We start from the raw sequence: 19,421 nt of genomic DNA on the forward strand, positions 1-19,421 counted from the left end.
CATATCTTTGCCTGAGGTTTTCTAGTTGTTTTTGAGTGCTGAGAATTAATGCCCTGCCCTAACTAGCCCCTAACCAACAACCAATGTGTATGAGGAACATGTATGAGGAACACGATGTTGTGAGGAACACTGGCTCCCAGAATTGCCCAGACATCCGAGCTTGTTCATCACTTGCATGATAATGTACCCCTTATGAAGCACCCTTGCTTCTCTGCCTCAAATCCAGTGTATTTCTTGGTGATCATCCCCCCTATTAACTTATACTGGAATCCCTGTCTCGGGATCTGCCTCTTAAGAAACCCCAACTAAGACCCAGGGTTACCATGAACTTGAGTGGTGAAAAACAATTACTTCTCTATTTTCATAACTGCTAACTGAAGGAAATGCTAAATTTCAGTTATGAATATAAGCAACAAACCATAATATTAGTGGCACCTACAACTTTATCTCTAAGAGAAATCACAGATGTTTTAGTATTACAGGACAGCTGCTGTAAATATCTCAAGATGTTTTTGACACACCTTGCTACTTTCAAATCGATAGTTATTAGTTCACTAACAAACTGCACACGGCTGCAGTCTTTCTGTCTACGATATTGTGCATTCTTCCTGTCTATAATGTCACCTGTTGAGCAACTGCCTCTGGGCCAACTAATTACTCAGCACAAAACAGTTCAGTGGTTTACAATTAGAGATTAAGTCAAAAAGGGTGAATTCTGGTGTTCTTGGAAAACCTCTTCTTGCCTTGTAGTGTAATATGAAAGTTTTAATTCCATATACAACAATTAAGTACAATTAAAACTATACCTAGTAATTTTTAAATGTAATTTTTTATTAACTGAAGCATTAACCAAGAAGTACATAATAGCAATTATCACAAATTTATTTTTTAATATCTCCAAGCTGTATTTCAATAACTTTATGGTATAATTTTTATAAGTTCAAAACCATGCAAAACTAAACATTATACTATTTGGGAATTTATACATGTGAAACTAAAAAAAAAAATGAAATAAGACATAAAATGCAGGATTCTGGCTGTCTGGGTGGGAGGGGAAAGAGAAGATGCAAGCAGGAAGATAAGGAACTCATCAGTTTATGTTCTTTGTCCCAAGTCAGTAGTAGGTAAATGTGTATTATTATACTACATATATGCTATATATATACTTCAAATATATTCCTTTATACTTATGAAATATTTTATAACTTAAAAATGTATATTCATAGAATAAGAAAAAACTTCTTGAAAATTAAAAATACGATAGCAGGAAAAAATTATTTCAAAGTGCAAGCCGGGTGATGGGTATTAAGGAGGGCACATGTGGTGATGAGCACCGGGTGTTATACACAACTAATGAATCACTGAACACTGTATCAAAAACTAATGATGTACTATATGCCGGCTAACTGAACATAATAAAAAAAGAAAGTTAAAGCTGAAAAATCCCCCCAGAATTTAAACAAAAAGATGAAGAAATGAAAAACTGGAAGAGGAGAGAAAAGGTAAATTAGAGGATCAGTAAAAATCGATCCATATCTGAGTAAGGGGAAATCCAGAAAGAGAAAAAAGAGAACGTGCAGGGAAGAAAATAACACAGAAGAAGTAATACAAAATAATCTCCTGAACAAAAAGACATGAGTTTTCAGATTAAACAAGCCCAGCAAACTGCCTGAACATAAGTCTTTTTCCCTTAGAGGTATACACTGAAGTATTTATACATGACTGACCCATACCATGACATCATCTTGAAATTTCAGAACACCAGGGATAAGGGGAAGATTTTTAAAACCTCTACAAGCTGGAGATAGGGGAAGAGCAGTCCTAATGGCACTGTACCTCTCAAATAGCAATACTGGTAGCTAGATGGCAACAGAGCCAGGACATAAAAAATTCTCAGAGAAAAGTTTCAACCCAATTCTATGCCCAGCCAAATCAAACATAAAAGAAGAATAATTGTTTAGGCTTTGCAATGCCTTAAAAATTTTTTGCCCATTCACCCTTCTCAGGAACCTACTTAGAGGGTATCTCCATCAGAGCAAGGAAAGAAGATAAATGATGCTAAGAAACAGGGTAAAGAGAAGCTCATGAGGTTGGTAAAAGAAAATTAAAAAATGGTAGCTCTCCTATTTTAGGCTTGGAGAGCAACTAAGCTAGAGTGGGGCAAATAGAACACACCTTTTCAGGACACCTCCTAGGTGGGATTACACCACCCAGTGGAGATCCAAAGACGGCCAGAGGTTTTCAGATGAATTAGGTATATAGAAAAGGAAGCAAAGAATAAAACAAAGTAACTGGTAACTCCAAAGTAATTATTCTGTGAAGAGTATTTTACACAATCTTAATAATGTGAACATTTACCCAAATATTGTGAGCTATCTACAGCAGGAAGATAGGAGGAAGGAAAGTGAATACGTGTATATGGCAAAAGTGGAGATGGGGACAGCAGCTAGAGGATTCAAGTCTCAGCTTCCATAGCAGGAAGGCAAGAGAGGATACATAAAACTGTAAAAGGAAAACAAGTTAAGAAATGGGAGCATAAGCAAGTTATTTTGGAACATGAAAGGAAATACCAAAATACACAATTTGATGAATAAATGTCTCCAGGACACAGGAATTAAGAACGGGGTGAAAGAGTGCTTCTGGGATGCCTGGGTAGCTAGCTCAGTTGTTAAGCATCTGCCTTCGGCTCAGGTCATGATCCCAGGGTCTTGGGATCGGGCCCCACATCGGGCTCCCTGCTCCGCGGGAAGCCTGCTTCTCCCTCTCCCACTCCCCCTGCTTGTGTTCCCTCCGTCGCTATCTCTCTCTCTGTCAAATAAATAAATAAAATCTTTTTAAAAAATTAAAAAAAAAATGGAGTGCTTCTTTGCATTGTGAATCTAGTAGTACTATTTCGCTTTTTAAATTAACTTACATATACTACTCTTTAAACATAAAAGTTAATTTTTAAAAAAATATAAGTTTTAAAGAAAGGTCAAAAAATAAAAATAATAATAACAGCAGCAGCAGTCCTTTATTTTCCCAAGTGCCTACTACCTATGGGGAACATACCAGATCTTTCACAAATAACTATCACTATTCCTCTGACCAGCTTTGCAGAGCAGGATTATCCCAATTTTACAGATGAAAAAACAGAAAATGGGAATGAAAAAGGAACATTTTTAATTGTTTTGTTTCTTTTATGTTTTATTTGGTTCTTTACCTTTCCAGCAGTAGCAAAATATTCACCATCAGGGGACCATTCCATCAAATGTACAGATACTGAGGTTCTAAAAAAACAAAGTTAAACAGTCAGCATTTTTAAAATCTGGAACACTGTATATATAAATGGTCAGAATAAGATTTTCTTAACAAGAGTGTTTTCTAAAAACAAAAAATTTCACCTCCCCAAAAATACAAATTAATTAATAAAACTAATCTGAAGTTCATTTTGGGGATCCAAAGAAGAATGCAATCAACATGCATAAAAGATAGCTTCACCTATATGTCCCACCAACATCTTCAATATAACATGTTAAAAACTGAGCTCACCATCCTCCCTGGCTAATTGGTCCCCTTCACATAATCCATACTGTCAGTGGTACAGCCATTCTTCCACTTAAGAGTTACTGGTAACTTTCATCCCCTTCCCCATCCCCATCCACATCTCATCCATTAATGAGTAATTCCCATGTGTCAACCTTATCTACCCAAGTTCTGAAGTTATAACTATGAAAATATTTTTGCTTTTTTTAAACAATCAACTGCAACAAAGACTGAAGGATAATATTATAATGGGTTTTGGTTAGAAAAGGTCCACTTTCTAAGCTTCTAAATGTAATGGTACTGTCAAAAAATAGAGATCACTGTGAAAGGGAATATATTTTAGGAAGCTTTTTTTTTTTAATTAATGAACAGAACAACATAGATACGAACTTGCACTGCCAGATGCACTTCCAATCATTTAAAACTGGAGGAATTTTATTATCAATTTCTTCCTCCTCTTCCAGAATGTCATCTCCTGGAGGAGCCCACAACTGAATAGAATCAGTTGCTGTCAACAATCTGTTATCTGAAATTTAAAGAAAGTTCTGATGAATAAGCAAGAATTATCTAGAGAAAGAAATGCATATGTAGGCTTGTATTTAGGTCTATAAACTATTCTGTGAAAAATAAGCAATACTGTCTATGAAAAATACTTGGGGCACATCCATTTCAAATCCAAGAATCCACTACCCAAGAGAGAGTAGTTCTCAGGAGAGACTTGAGAACAAAAAAGAAAAGCTTACTAGCAAAGAGCTAAAGAGCTATTTTGTATCAGGTAAATCTGAAGAAAAGGAAGAAAAGGAAGGAAGGACGGAAGGAAGGAAGGAAGAGAAAGATAAGAAAAGCAGAAGTACAGTAACAAAACAAACCCAAAAAGCTCTGATATATAAACATAGAATGTTCTCAGGATGCATTATGCAATCCATCCATGCATTAATGGATTAATGCAATTTGTTTCTCTACATGGAATATAGAAATTACCTTCTTAATCATGAATGTAAAAAGAGGCAACAGCTATTCTCATTAGAGGCTTCTAATCTTTCAAATTTAAAGACAATAATTTCCTAAAACACAAATAATAAAACAAGATAGGGGGGTTTTTTAGCCCTATTTCTGATTTTATTTCTTACTAAATACAATAACAGTAAAGGACAGCACATGTTAACTAAGGAAACAAATCATCACTGTTTCTTGGAATAAGATATTCAAAGGCAGGGCGCGGGGGAAAGCACAGAAGTAATAGTAAATTAAGCACTGTACAAAGCAGTGTATGCCAAGAAAAAAAATACACACTCATCCACTAGCAAAAAGAAAATACACTACTGATCACTTTCTTACTATGAGAAACTATATCACATTGTAATCATACATTTAAAACCAATATTTACTCTTCATAATTTCTAAATATAATCACTAAATACCTTGAGGGTCCCAGGCTAAATTGTAAGTCACAGAGCTCAAAAAAAACTGCCCAGTTTTAAGCCACTGACACTTGAGTTGCTGAAACATAGAAAGAAAAAAGAAAAACAGGTTTTTAAAGTAATATCCATAAATACTACCATTTTATCATTTTCTTTGACTTAAGACCTTATGATCTAAAACAAAGATGTAAATATTTCACTATTATTTTCAAAATATTGTTTCTAAAATAACTTCTGATAGTTCCACTTATTATTTATTCTACCATATCAAGCCACTTGCCATGCCCAAACAAAGCATATTGTCTCAGGCTTCCTTCCACGTCTATAAACACATTCTCATACTTAGGATATGCTGTTTCTCTCACTCCACCTGCAAACTGCTATGCTTCCATCAAGACCCAGCTACATCATCCCCTCTGCAGAGGGACCTCTTCTGACACCCTGGCAGCACTCAGAGCACTCTTTACATTCTACCATTCTAACAGTGGTCACACTGGAGTATTACTCATTCATACACTCTCCTATTAAACTCCCACTCTTCATGGAAGTAATTATGCCATAATAAGCTTTATGTCCTGAGTGCTGTAATGGCTGGAACATACGCAGACACTCAATAAATGTTTGTGAAAACAAAATGAATGCACATTAGAAAGAAGTGCAAATTATCATAATCCTACAGACTCAATATCTAAAATAAACTAGAAATATCTCCCAAAGTCAGCAAATTTGAACTATACAATATATACAGTCCATAAACCCATATTATGTATGTTGTAGTCATTTGAATAATTTCCATCTTTTTTTCTTACCATTTTCATACTAAAAGGTAGAAAGAAGATTTAAAGTATAAAAGTCAAAGGCTTGTGCCATGAAATAGAGTAACTGAAAAAAAGTTTAGATATTTCTTTGTAGCACATAAATATAAAATGTCCTTTTGTGAAAGTATAGTGCAATGTAAAGCCATGTCACCTTAGGCAAGTTATACATTAATTGCTTGGCAAATAATAATAGTTTAATACACAAAAATTCCCTCTCTCTTTATATTTTCTGAATACTTAAATGCTCCATTCAAGATAATATGACTATCAAGAAACAGAATTTTAAAATAACTGCAAAACCTGAATTTCATTATCCAAAAGTAATTTTAAATTTTTAAATATAATGTTTTTTTAAACCCTACCACTGCTGACCAAACAAAAGTCAAAATAGCATTTTAAATACTTCTCAATAGATCTATTTTAGAGTAATAATCAAATCATCCCTAAACTACAGGCATCCCTGATATTCTTTCCTTTAGTATTTCTCACAATGCAATATGTAGGCCAACTCCATAGAAGAAATTTTGAGGGTGAGGCCTGGAATCTGAATTTTAATATGTACCATAGGTGACTCTCAAGCACTCTCAAATTTGATATCCACTTCCTAATACTATCATATTTTAATTTGTATTTTTTTGAAATATGTAAGAAATAATAAAATACATAGATTGAATGAAATATATCAAATTTACTTTTTTAATGCCTTTAAGAATACACTTTTTAAAAATTCCTGGTAAATATATACTCTTGGCATTCAGATTTCATACTGGCAGTTTTGACTATTTGTGAGTGATAACGGAGTCTTAATGAACATAGTACTTTATAAAAGGGTTAACGATTCTAACCATATAAGGTTTTCTGAATATAAAGTAAAATAAAATATAGCACCCAGAATGCATTTGAATAGTTCTCAATGTGATATGTTAGATCACTTAGCTGATAAGTGACTCTACCTAAGTTCCTAACCCCATTAACAAAAATTTAGAAGCATCTGTTATGTTTCAGATCCTGTTCTAAGTACTTCAGATGCATCAGTGAACAAAAGAAACAAAGCTCCATACATACCTTCATGGAGCTTACACTCTCAACAGTAAATAACAAATAAACAAGATAGGCACTATGGAAAAAGGTTAAAAATAGGAGGCTGGGGGTTAAAATAAAGGTAGTAGAAGCAAATGGCAATTTTTAAAATGGGTGGACCCCCATTGAGAAGGTACTATTGAGCAAAGATTTATAGGATCTGCAGGAGCTGGCCCTAAAGCTATCTAGAGAAAGAAAAACATTCCAGACAAGAGAAAAAACAATACAAAGACCCTAAGATGGAAAATAACTGGTCAAAGAGCAGTAAAAATGCCAGTGTGGCTGGAGTGACATCAGAGAGGACAAAAATAGTAGGAGTTGAGCTCTGAGAGGTGATAAGGGGGTACTGGAGAAAGGGTACAGTCTATTTTAAGGCTTTTTGGCTTTGAGTCTATGAGAAATATGGAGTTTTAAGCAGAGAAATGTGTCATGACCTGCTGTTGAGAACAGAGAAGGGGGAGAGGGACATAAAACATATCAGACACTACTCCGGTAATCTAGACAAGAAATGCTAGTAGTTCAACTAAGGTAGATCCCAACTAACAAGGTAAATCTCAATTAGCAATATTGTAGAAAACTAGGCTTCTAAAATGACTAAGTATATTCCTAGTGGAAGTAAAAGATCTTACCATAAAGCACCAGACCAACTTCACATGGATGTTCCAGACCACCTTCAGCACCAGCTCCTAAGGAGCTCTTCACTGCTATAGACTGGATTCCAAACTTAAAACTCTAAAAAATTTCTACTACCATTTAATACTTACACAATTTCTCTTATGAGAATTTATGCCCAAGGGCTCAAAAATACAAACAGCATTACCATATGAAGCTGCAATCTAAAAAGAAATGAACAAAGCATTAACATTTAGGGAAAGAAAATAAAGACAACATCCTTTTCACAATAATGTATAAGCTAATTACACATAATACAATCCCAATAGAGTATTTATGATTTTTCCATTCCATAAATATAACTGAAAAAGTACCGGACTTAAGAATCTCTTCTCTGGGGGCACTTTGGTGGCTCAGTCGGTTAAGCATCTGCCTGCCTTAGACTCAGGTCATGGTCCCAGGGTCCTGGGATTGAGCCCCCACATCGGGCTCTCTGCTCAGCAGGGAGCCTGCTTCTCCCTTTGTCTCTGCCCCGCCCCCACTCATGCACACGCTAGCACTCTCTCTCCCTCTAATCAATAAATAAAATCTTTTTAAAAAAAAGATTTTAGGGCGCCTGGGTGGCTCAGACGGTTGAGCATCTGCCTTCGGCTCAGGTCATGATCCCAGGGTCCTGGGATCGAGTCCCGCACAGGGCTCCCTGCTCCTTGGGAGCCTGCTTCTCTCTCTCTCTGTCTCTCATGAATAAATAAATAAACTCTTAAAAAAAAAAAAGATTTTAACATAGGAATAACTTCATTAACAATGATACATTTCAATGGTACATCTGTCAGAAATTTCATAATCCAGTGAAAATAATATAAAAACCATGAGAAGTAGAAAAAGACATCAAAAAAGTATTAAACAGGTATTCAAAATATATCAAACAAAATGACATTAATTATACTATAAAACAAAAAAATACCAATGGGGAAAACTATCTAGAAGGAGGAATAGAGAAAATGGACTAAGGAGAAGAAATCAGACTCAAGGGGAAGAAAATGAGCTCACGTGGACATCTACAGTGGACTGAAGCTACAGATTTGGGGGCCAGGAGGACTTTATTCCAGGTCACATACCTGATAAAAAGGGACATAAATCCCTGTTCCTGGAAGCTACCAGAACCTGCTTTACAATAATTCCTTGAAAGCCAATTCCCAGTTCAACCTCCTCTTGTCAAGAGGGAATCAACTACAGGAAACAGACCAAAAACCATCCCTGCTGACACTTCCGGACCTAAAGGTTAACCTATGAAACGAATTTACATGGATGTTCTTTTAAGGCCACCAAAAAGGTCTACTGTCATTTCAGAGCTCTCTCACACCAAAAAGTGATTTTAACTGTTCCTTAATATCTAACACTCTTTCCAAGAAAAAGCTTTTAATCCACAACTGTAGGGAGGAAGCTACTTACAATGCCCAGCTGAGGGAAACACTTAGGCAAAAAGTGCTAAGAAAGATCACATTCAACATGTCAACTGATGAATGAATGACGATAGTTACCTGACATAAAGTCATCAATGCAAAGTTATCACTACAAGGACTGGGAATAAAGAAAATAAAAGAAGATGGCAAGAGAAGACAATAAATCAAAGGTGTCAGTTTTGCCTTCTTTATTTTCAACCCGGTAAGTAAGGAGAAGTGGAAACATGGTTATGAACATCAAGGACTTATATATGAAAAGAAACCTTGCTCCCAGATTACTGTGATTGTCACCAGCACATAAATAATTTATTCAAACTCACCTCTGACAACTATCATACAATTCTAAGCAAGTTTAAAGATACCCTATTTGGCTTAGGGAGATGAGTAATGAAAAATTAATGAAAGAAATCTGGCACTCTCAGTGTTTTCTAAACAATAAGCAATGCTTGGGGGGGGAAAACTGGTAAAAAAAAATCAGAAAAGCAAGAAATAAGTATTAAAAAACACCAGGAAATTCAGTGTTTCAATACTAGGTCAATGATATCACTAGACTATCATATCATGCCACATTTACACAAATACTAAAGCTTGATACAAGCAGCTGGGCGGGGCACTAAAAAATAGTATAATACTAATTTATTATTTGGCATAAATTTGCAACATTACTATTTATCACCATGAAAATTCTGTTTTAACATATCCTTGATAAAATTTGTTACTTCTCAGTAAAGAACAATTTCTAGAACACTAAGACTAAATTATTACAATTATTACAAGAAAAGTTCATTTTTATATTATACAGACATTTAACTCTTCTACACAACACTGGCCTTACTGAACTGCTAGAGTATACAGAGAATATGCTATATTTGCTTTACATATAACCAAAAAAATTTTTTTAAAGATTTTATTTATCTATTTGACAGAGAGATAGAGAGAGAGCCCAAGTAGGCAGAGTGGCAGGCAGAGGCGCTCGATCCCAGGACCGCAGAATCATGACCTGAGCCGAAGGCAGCCGCTTAACCAACTGAGCCACCCAGGCGCCCCATATAACCAAAATTTGATATATATTACATTTGATGTATATTTGGGGGGAGAGGTACATAAGATGAAATGCAAACTATTTCAAAATAAACCTTCTGTTTGAAAGTCTGAATGAATGAACCTTAAGATTCTTCACTCAACAAACATTCATTAACAGCTTTACAAAGCAATACAAAGCAGCTGTTATATGACAAATATTATATTAGACACTAACAACTTGCTAAATTTCTTGATAAAAAATTGATGCTATTATAAATTGGGTAATATAAGGGATGCTATGCAGAGAAGATAAAAGTTTACTTCCCTACTATTGTTGCTAGAATTATCAACTGGTAGAATATCAGTATGCACAGGATTGTGAGGCCTACAGATCTTTCAAGACTGTATACATGAGTAGTGAGCGCCTGGGTGGGTCAGTCGTTAAGCATCTGCCTTCGGCTCAGGTCATGATCCCAGGGTCCTGGGATAGAGTCCCACATCAGGCTCCCTGCTCAGCAGGAAGCCTGCTTCTCCCTCTCCCACTCCCCCTGCTTGTGTTCCCTCTCTCTGTCAAAATAAATAAATGAAATCTTAAAAAAAAAAAAAAAAAGACTGTATACATGGGTAGAATAATTATCACATTATCAGCTTAATGGCTCCTTACAATTTGTAGACATCCTATCACTTTATCCACTCCTATCAATAACCATCTAGGCAAGGTATATTAGTAAGAAATTGTAGGCAACCCTTGTATAAAAGAATAAGAATACATTAAAAGATGACAGTTAATAAGGTAATTAAATCCCTTACTCTTCCATGTTGGTTAGAACACTCCACACAGCTGACTTGGATGTTTCCATGCTTAGCACCAGGAATGATCTGCACACATTCAAAGTCACTTGCCAAAATAACAATATCACAGCCTGATCCATATGCCTACAAGAGAAAAGTTTTGCAGTATGTAAGATACAAAACTTGTGAATTATACCTTAGATCTTGTTGCCACAATACTTTGACACATTTTACAAAAATAGTTAATGTAAAAATATTGATATCAATTTCCAAGTAAGACATGAGAAGTCACATGAAAAATAAATAAGCAAAATTCACATTAAAAAAAAAAATGGATGATGACACCCCATGCATTATCTTTCAACAACTAGTACAAGAAAGGATTCTTCTAGTTCTTAAACACTACAGCCTCTGTCCCTGCAGGTCATAAATCTTTCTGTTCAGAGGTTCCCTCCAAAGCTCATCTTAGTAAACCCTAAAGAATAAAACCTTCATCTGAAGGTAATAAGGCAGTGAAGGCTGCAATTGTGTTCCCAAGGTTCTAACCACGCTTCAGAAAGATCAAGAAAGAAATCTGATGCATTTTCCAACACAAATACACATGGCTTAAAGAGCTAGTGAAATAGACATGAACCCCCAAGGCAGAATTACATGCACTAAAGCAAAGACTAAACTTAAACTCACCAACTGCCTAACAGTGAGTAACAGCCTGCCTGCCCCTTCCCCTCAACCTTATGAGGTGTGAGGGAGAGAACAACAACCCAAAGTGGCTTCACACACAAAAAAATTAATTAAAATAAATCTAATTTAATTTTAAAATAAACTGATTTATATAAAATGTTAACAAGTATAACTATACAGTCTGCAAAATGAAACACAAAATTAAGTTCCTGGAAAATTCCCTAGCTCACAGTAAAACCAAATGTTTCTTTCTATTGCCACACTTCTTGATGTATGCTATTCCTGTTTTGCAACTTTGTGAATTTTATGAAGACATAAGGGGCAGAGAGTGAGGACACTTTTCCTTCTTCTCTGGAACTCAACTTATGACTAAATATTCCAAACAACCTAACAATCTAATTCTCAAATGAAAAAGCTCCATTAAAAGCTACATATATATACATTATGTATATATGCCAAAAAAATAATTTAAAAATAATTTATTCCACTATCTCTACAACTTTAAGCCATACAGTCCTGTCCTACAAAACACAGACATCCAACAGCCAGGGCTGACATGTGAAGACATAACCTCTGAAGAGGTCCACATATGGCTGCTAATGAAAAAGGGAAATGAAGATAAAGAGCAGGTAGGATGACAAACACTACTTCTAGTGGTTACTAACACTAACAACGTTACTTCCAACGTTGCCAAAATCCCCCTGTAACTGCTATCAACCATCTTCAACTCATGTATTTATAAATTCGAGGAAGTTCACCAAAAGAAAAACAAAGACAGAATTTTAAGCAAGGGAAATATGGAAAAAATCACTTATGGGAGGAAATAACTATTTATATTCTTCAGACAAGGCAGATTTGCTATACCATGCATTCAAGAAAGCTAAACTGAAAGAGTGTAGGCAAAAGAAATGTTTGTATCACCCTAATTGTTAAAATATTATTAATCATCATAAAAAAAGGAAAAATTCTGTAACTATGTATGGTGACAGATGTTAACTGGACTTACTGTGGTGATCATTTTGCAAGGTATACAAATATCAAATCATTATGTTGTACACCTGAAACTAACATAATGCTATATGTCAATTATACCTCAATAGAAAAAAATATATTAAAATGACAAAAATAACCCTACCTTTGAACAATATTTCAAAATTTCCAAAGTGCTTTATAGTATTACCACAGCAAAGTAAACAGATGAAAACAGCATAAACTTTAGTTTGAAATCATGTATGCAGGATTTTCAATTTGGGTTCTGCCATACTAAGTGATAAGTTACTCAAGCTGTCTGAGAATTTCCTTGTGGTAAGATGGAAGAAATAATATTAACATCCTTGTGGTAAGATGGAAGAAATAATATTAACATCTTAATGATGAAAATTAAAGTAGAAAATCTATTTGCATAGTGCTTAGCACACATCATTCATTTAAGAAAAACAAGACAAACAAAAAATGGGGCATGATGTCCCAAGCCTGTGCTAGGGACTGGGAATACACAGACACAAGATGTGGTTCCAGAGAGTGTAATGGGAAGATAACCAAGTGAATCACCAGTCACAACTAAATGACAAACTGCCATGACAGAGATATCCACAAAATACCAGCAGAAGACAGATGGTAATCAATAAATGTTGTATCACTCCCCCCTTTAATCTTTCCAACAAATTAAAGGAAGATATTATCATTATCATTGTATAAAGAATAAAGTTCATTAATTTGCCCAAGATTATATAGTTAGTAAACAGAAGATGTTCAAACTCCAGTCCTTAAAATTCTTAGGCTGTTTTTCCCTACATTGTACATCAAAGACACCTAAAATATTCCAGGTATTAGTATACCTGCTTCTCTAAAGATGGGTCATTCCTAGCAACTGCTACTAAAGATAGATAGGCTTTTACTGCTCAGTCACCAAAAAGGATGTTTACTCTTTCCTAAATATTCATAATTGCCAGATCTTTTCCAAAGGACATGCACCATACTCCTTAGCTGTAGGGAATCTTGCTGTTTTTCTGATCCTGCAATAGCTCTCAAACCTGGCTGCATCAAAATCACCTAAGGAACCTATTAAACATACAGATTGCTCAGTCCCACCCCAGACTTATTAAATCACAATCTTCATGGATAAAAGAATTTGACAATATCTACCAAAATTTTAAATACAATATACCCTTAGATCAAACAAGTCTTTCTTTTACCCTATAAGCATAAAATTTACTTACTTACAGCAGCAAAAACTGAAGATAATCATACTGCCCATCAGTAGGGGAGGTTAAATAAATTACTGAATATCCATACACTGGAACACTAGGTAGCTACTAAAAGCTGAGAGGCCACTAGTCTAACATGGTCCCGAATTCCTCATCAAACTAGTAATTCCCATCAAAATGGAACAAATGTGTCTGGTCCTGGATTCCTGGATCCACAACTAGGCAATGCCTACAATTTTATACAATATCCATGGTCACGGCTAGAACAGAACCCCCTAAACTGTTGCACACAAATATCTTGCAAAAGTACAGAGGAAGACTATTATTACTTTTTATCTAAAGAGTCTAAAGCAGGGAAAAACAGGGGCCTCATAATCAGTCAAGATTGAATCACATGCATTCTATAACTGAAGGCTCACAAGATTTTTTAATGATTTATATAAACACATGTTTAATATCTGTCAAGTTCCCACCACACTAAAATGTCCATCAAAGCAAGCAACCACGTCCTGTTTACCACTGCACTCCCAGCATCTAGCATAAGTAGTCTTCAATAAATATATGTATAACAAATACATGATCCAAATCTTCCTAATTTCTGCCTCCAGAAGTCTCAGTACCTGGAAACCTAGTCAAAGAACATGGAGTTCAGACAGATGACATAACCTCATTGCTAATAATCTGGCCAAATTTACAACAGCAGCTATACAAGGAAAGACAGATTTTGGCTGATTTTCCAGCCTAACAGTATCATGGATTTAAAAGACCTACCAGAAGGGAATCTACCAAAGCCCTCCTTAATAATTCATCATTTAGGGCGCCTGGGTGGCTCAGGTGGTTAAGCAACTGCCTTCGGCTCAGGTCATGATTCTGGAGTCCCGGGATCGAGTCCCGCATCGGGCTCCCTGCTCAGCGGGGAGTCTGCTTCTCCCTCTGACCCTCCCCCCCTCATGCTCTATCTCATTCTCTCTCAAATAAATAAATAAATAAATCTTTTAAAAAAAAATTCATCATTTACTGAATATTTACTATAATAAGGCCATCAGCTAGGTCTTTATGAACACTGTATCTTCACAGGCCACCTTTTCTAGATGAAGAAACTGAAGCCCAGAAAGGGTAAGTAGTTTGCCCAAGTTCACAGAGTGAAGGTTCATTTGCTAGGAATAAAGCTCCTGCTCTTTCCCACTACCTCACCCACCTCTACTCTTAGAGCTAGAAGGCCCATGTTCATCTTTGTAATCCCAAGTATTTACCACAGCACCTAGCACAGAGTAAATACTCAGTAAAACCCAACTGCTAAGAGGTTTATACAAAAGCTGTAATTATTCAAGAGATTCCCAGTCTCTCAATTTTAGGTCAAAAGCAATTTTGTTTCCATTCTTCTTTTTCAGAATTCAGTCTTACTAGAGGAAGAATTTATAGTGCAGGAGGAAAAGAAGGTACTCACTGAGACTACACACAAATACCAAAATGAACCCAGGGAATATGAAGTGGGCTCCTTTGTACTAAGTAAATGAAGTATCATTGATTTAGCAGAGTATAAACTACTCCACATGTGGGAGATAAGCCACAGGATCATTACCGGAAAGCAGAAAAGGGGGCAGCAAGCCTTTTCTGCAGGAAATGGAATCCCTTAACCAGGTTCTTCTTCCCTTGGGCTCTTGGCAGAACCACTCCTGTGCCAAAGCACCGCATACCAGCATCCTGCACTCACAACGGTACTGACCTATAAAATATTTTATCTCAAAGTCAAGGATATGGTTTGGCCCCAACACATAGATAAGGCCTATGAAAAGAGAAAGCATCTTAGAAAAACACATTTTCCATCCATTCATGTGGGAGGATTTCTTTTATGGAAGGACTGAACTGTCCTTATGATAAAGAATAACCAGCTGGACAATAAGTCATAACAAGAGCTTATTCTGTAGCACAGGCCCTCATGTCAAAGACATGCTTCAAATATATTAATCTTCACTTGTTTTAACCTTAGTTTTGGACAATAAATCCATCCTTTTAGGAAAGAGAAAAACAGTCTGTGCTTTGAGCATTGAAACTAAGAGTTTTCAACCTGGAGTCTAATGGATGGAAATCATAGATGGTCTCAGAAGGTCTCTGAACTCCTGGAAATTACATTTAAAGTCATGTGAATGTGGCTATTTTCCTGAATTCACAGATCTCATTAGTTTGTCTAAAAGAATCTCTTCTTCCTGGGGCACCTGGGTGGCTCAGTTGGTTAAGCAACTGCCTTCGGCTCAGGTCATGATCCTGGAGTCCCTGGATCGAGTCCCGCATCGGGCTCCCTGCTCAGCAGGGAGCCTGCTTCTGCCTCTGACCCTCCCCCCCTCTCATGTGCTCTCTCTCTCTCATTCTCTGTCTCAAATAAATAAAATCTTTAAAAAAAAATAAAAAAATAAAAGAATCTCTTCTTCCTTAGACAAAGTGCATGGTGTGTCACATTAGCTACCCCACAATAATTCTATGGAAGCTAAAAACTTGAGTATTTGGTATTATCAAGATTCTTTTCTGTTTTTTAGTTGTGATATCCAAAATTTCATTGGAGGAGCCTTGCCAATTAGTTGAGCCTGAAAAACAAAGTCACCCTCTTCTTTTACCTTATCAAAATTTCACTTGAGGAAAAAAATTAAATATCATCTTCTAAAGTCATAAAATACTCTGAATTAAAATACTATCATTATCATAATAAAGATATTGCTGCCTTCTCCAGAGGGTTTAATGTCTTTGTGATTGTGTGTATCTCAATAGACATAACACAATCATTGTCCTAACTTCAGTTTTATCTATAATTGCCTTAACTACATTATTTTCAGAAAAGCAAACTAATACTTATATCCCACAAACTGTTCTAATTTTTCAGATTTCCTTTAAGTCTTAGATAAAGTGTAAAGAAATACTTTTTTAAAAAAAATCCTACACAAACATGACTTCTCCTAGGGGAATATAAAATACAAATAGATGAATTACACTGGCATTTTCTGTGGAATACTTGGATGCTTTAACATCCTTGTGGTTACAGGGTCAAAGTTTGGGGTCACTGACAACTGTTCACATATCTAAATTTAAAAGAAGAAGAAAAGCATGGTGAATTAAGAGGTATTAAGCACGGGTCCTGGGATCGAGTCCCGCATCGGGCTCCCTGCTAGGTGGGGGGCCTGCTTCTCCCTCTGCCTCTGCCTCTCTCTCTGTCGCTCTGACTCTCATGAATAAATAAATAAAACATTAAAAAAAAAAGAGGTATTAAGCATGTTGAGAGGTTTATCTAATTTAACAAGGTGTTGTGGTCTTACCAAGAATACTCTACCGAGAGTGTTACTGTTAAATTCCCACCTCTCCCTGAGAGTGAATTTTGACTCATGTATGTTCGCCCTTCTATAAATGAGGGCACATGTTGTTAAGAGTTAAAAAAATAATAATAATTAACAAGAATTTTAAGAGGTACCATTTATTGAAAGCCTACTGGGTAACAGATATTATACTACGCATTCTACATTCCTAGTCTCTTTTTCAAGACTGCAGTAATCCCCGGGGCGCCTGGGTGGCTCAGATGGTTAAGCGTCTGCCTTCAGCTCAGGTCATGATCCCAGGGTCCTGGGATCGAGTCCCGCATCGGGCTCCCTGCTCCTTGGGAGCCTGCTTCTCCCTCTGCCTCTCTCTCTCTGTCTCTCATGAATAAATAAAATATTTAAAAAAAAAAAAAAAAGACTGCAGTAATCCTAGAAGTTAGCTATTAATCCCACTTTAATATGAAGAAATAGAAGTTCATAAGATTTAATCAAAGTCTTAAGTAGCAAGGTAAATACACGGCTGGGAGGAAAATTAAGGTCTCTTTACACTGTTTTATCCACTTCACTAATGACCATCACCTTTCACTTTGTTTTCTATTTTTCAAATTTCTGTTCTTCTTATTGGTTGGTTAATTACATAAATTCATTTAAATTCTTCATTGCTACTGGCATCTTTGCTCTATAACAAACAAAAATCTAAAGAAGACAGGGTTGTCTGGCTTTGATGGTCACTTGGTTGTACCAAGTTATCTACACAAAGAGTCTTAAGAGGCCAGTCTTGACCTATGAAAAATCTTACAATCAAGAAAATGAAGCACAGGGGCGCCTGGGTGACTCAGTCGGTTAAGCGTCTGCCTTCAGCTCAGGTCGTGATCTCAGAGTCCTGGGATCGCGCCCCACATCAGACTCCCTGCTCAGCAGGGAGCCTGCTTCTCCCACTCCCTCTCCCCCAGCTCATGCTCTGTCTCTCTCTGTCAAATAAATAAATAAAATCTTTAAAAAAAAGAAAATGAAGCACAGGTTAACAAAAATTTCCCAAGAAAACATCCTTTCCCTCTTCATTTTAGTCATATAATTAAACACCTAACCGCTTATGCTCCTCAGAATTAAAAATTAACTTCTAGGGGTGCCTGGCTGGCTCAGTCAGTGGAACGTATGACTCTTGATCTTGGGGTCATGAGTTCAAGCCCCATGTTGCTCTTAAAGATTACTTTAAAAAAATTAACTTCTAAAACAAACAGATTTCCTTTTTGAATGGGTCCCTTATTAAGCCAGAATTTTCATATATCAGTTATCCATAAAAGCCACCTACAAGTTAAATATACCATTTTAAATGTTTAATTTTAATCTTTTCAACAAGATTTTATTTTCTTACAGAAAAAGCAACATCTGCTAATTTAAAAACCAAATAGGAAAATTAGTTCACCTTACCCTTGACCACTCCTCCTCATTCCCAAGGAGAAATCATTTCACAGTTACCTATGAGCCCTTCCTGAAATGTTTAGTGAACATTAAGTGTAGCTATGTGTAAACATTTTTTTTACATAAAGGGATTATACGATACACAATTCTGCAACTTGTTTTCCACTTAACAATTTATCTTGAAGAACTTTCCTTAGCAGCACAGAATGATCTCATTCTTAATAGTTGCAGAATCTTCCATTTGTGGCTTTGTCATAATTAATTTAGGTTGTCTCCAGTCTTTCACTGTCTTTCACTTTCAGTGAACACCTATTTATGATATTACACATATGTGTGCGAGTATACCCAAAGGATAAATTCTAAGACATAATTTGCTGGGTGAGTGATTAAAATCAGTAACTACTCCAAATTGCCCTCCAAAAAGATTATATTCCCCATATGTAGAAAAGTACCTGTTTCTCCACTTCTTCACTAACTCTGATAATTATCAAATGTTTTTATCTTTCCAATACAACAAAACCTGCCATCTCCCTGTTGTTTTATTTGTATTTTTATTAGGAAGAAAGTTAAGCATCTTTTCATATATTTATCAACCACTTATATTTCATTCTCTGAAAACTGACTATTCCTATTATTGGTCCATTTTTTTAACTTAAATTCAATTAGCCAACATATAGTACATCATTAGTTTCAGATGTAAATTCAGTTATTCATCAGTTGCATATAACACCAAGTACTCATCAAATCACATGCCCTCCTTAATGGCCATCACCCAGTTACCCCATCCCCCACCCATCTCCCCTCTAGCAACCCTCAGTTTGTTTTCTATAGTTGAGTCTCTTGTGATTTGTCTCTGTCTCTGATTTCTTCCCATTAAGTTTTCCCTCCCTTCCCCTATGATCCTCTGTGCTGTTTTATATTTCACATGAGTGAAACCATATAATTGTCTTTCTCTGATTGACTTATTTCGCTCAGCATAATTCCCTCCAGTTCATCCACATCAATGTAAATGGTAAGATTTCATCCTTTTTTTGATGGCTGAACAATATTCCATTGTGTGTGTATATACCACATC

General features: G+C 36.0%; 1 protein-coding gene across 2 annotated transcripts in view; it reads right to left on the reverse strand.

The window, feature by feature from the left end:
• The window catches only part of DMXL2 (Dmx like 2), a 148,839-nt gene that overhangs the window by 103,620 nt on the left and 25,798 nt on the right, over window positions 1-19,421 (reverse strand). For both annotated transcript variants that reach the window (XM_034994846.1, XM_034994845.1), the window contains exons 2-6: window positions 10,753-10,878; window positions 7,609-7,680; window positions 4,947-5,025; window positions 3,916-4,051; window positions 3,203-3,269 (exon numbers count right to left, since the gene is read on the reverse strand). In XM_034994846.1, coding sequence (XP_034850737.1) covers window positions 3,203-3,269; window positions 3,916-4,051; window positions 4,947-5,025; window positions 7,609-7,680; window positions 10,753-10,878 — 480 coding nt within the window. The remainder of the gene's footprint in view (window positions 1-3,202; window positions 3,270-3,915; window positions 4,052-4,946; window positions 5,026-7,608; window positions 7,681-10,752; window positions 10,879-19,421) is intronic.

Source organism: Mirounga leonina, unplaced genomic scaffold, assembly GCF_011800145.1.
Source record: "Mirounga leonina isolate KUSES-001 unplaced genomic scaffold, KU_Mleo_1.0 Mir_91, whole genome shotgun sequence".
Classification (NCBI taxonomy): domain Eukaryota; kingdom Metazoa; phylum Chordata; class Mammalia; order Carnivora; family Phocidae; genus Mirounga; species Mirounga leonina.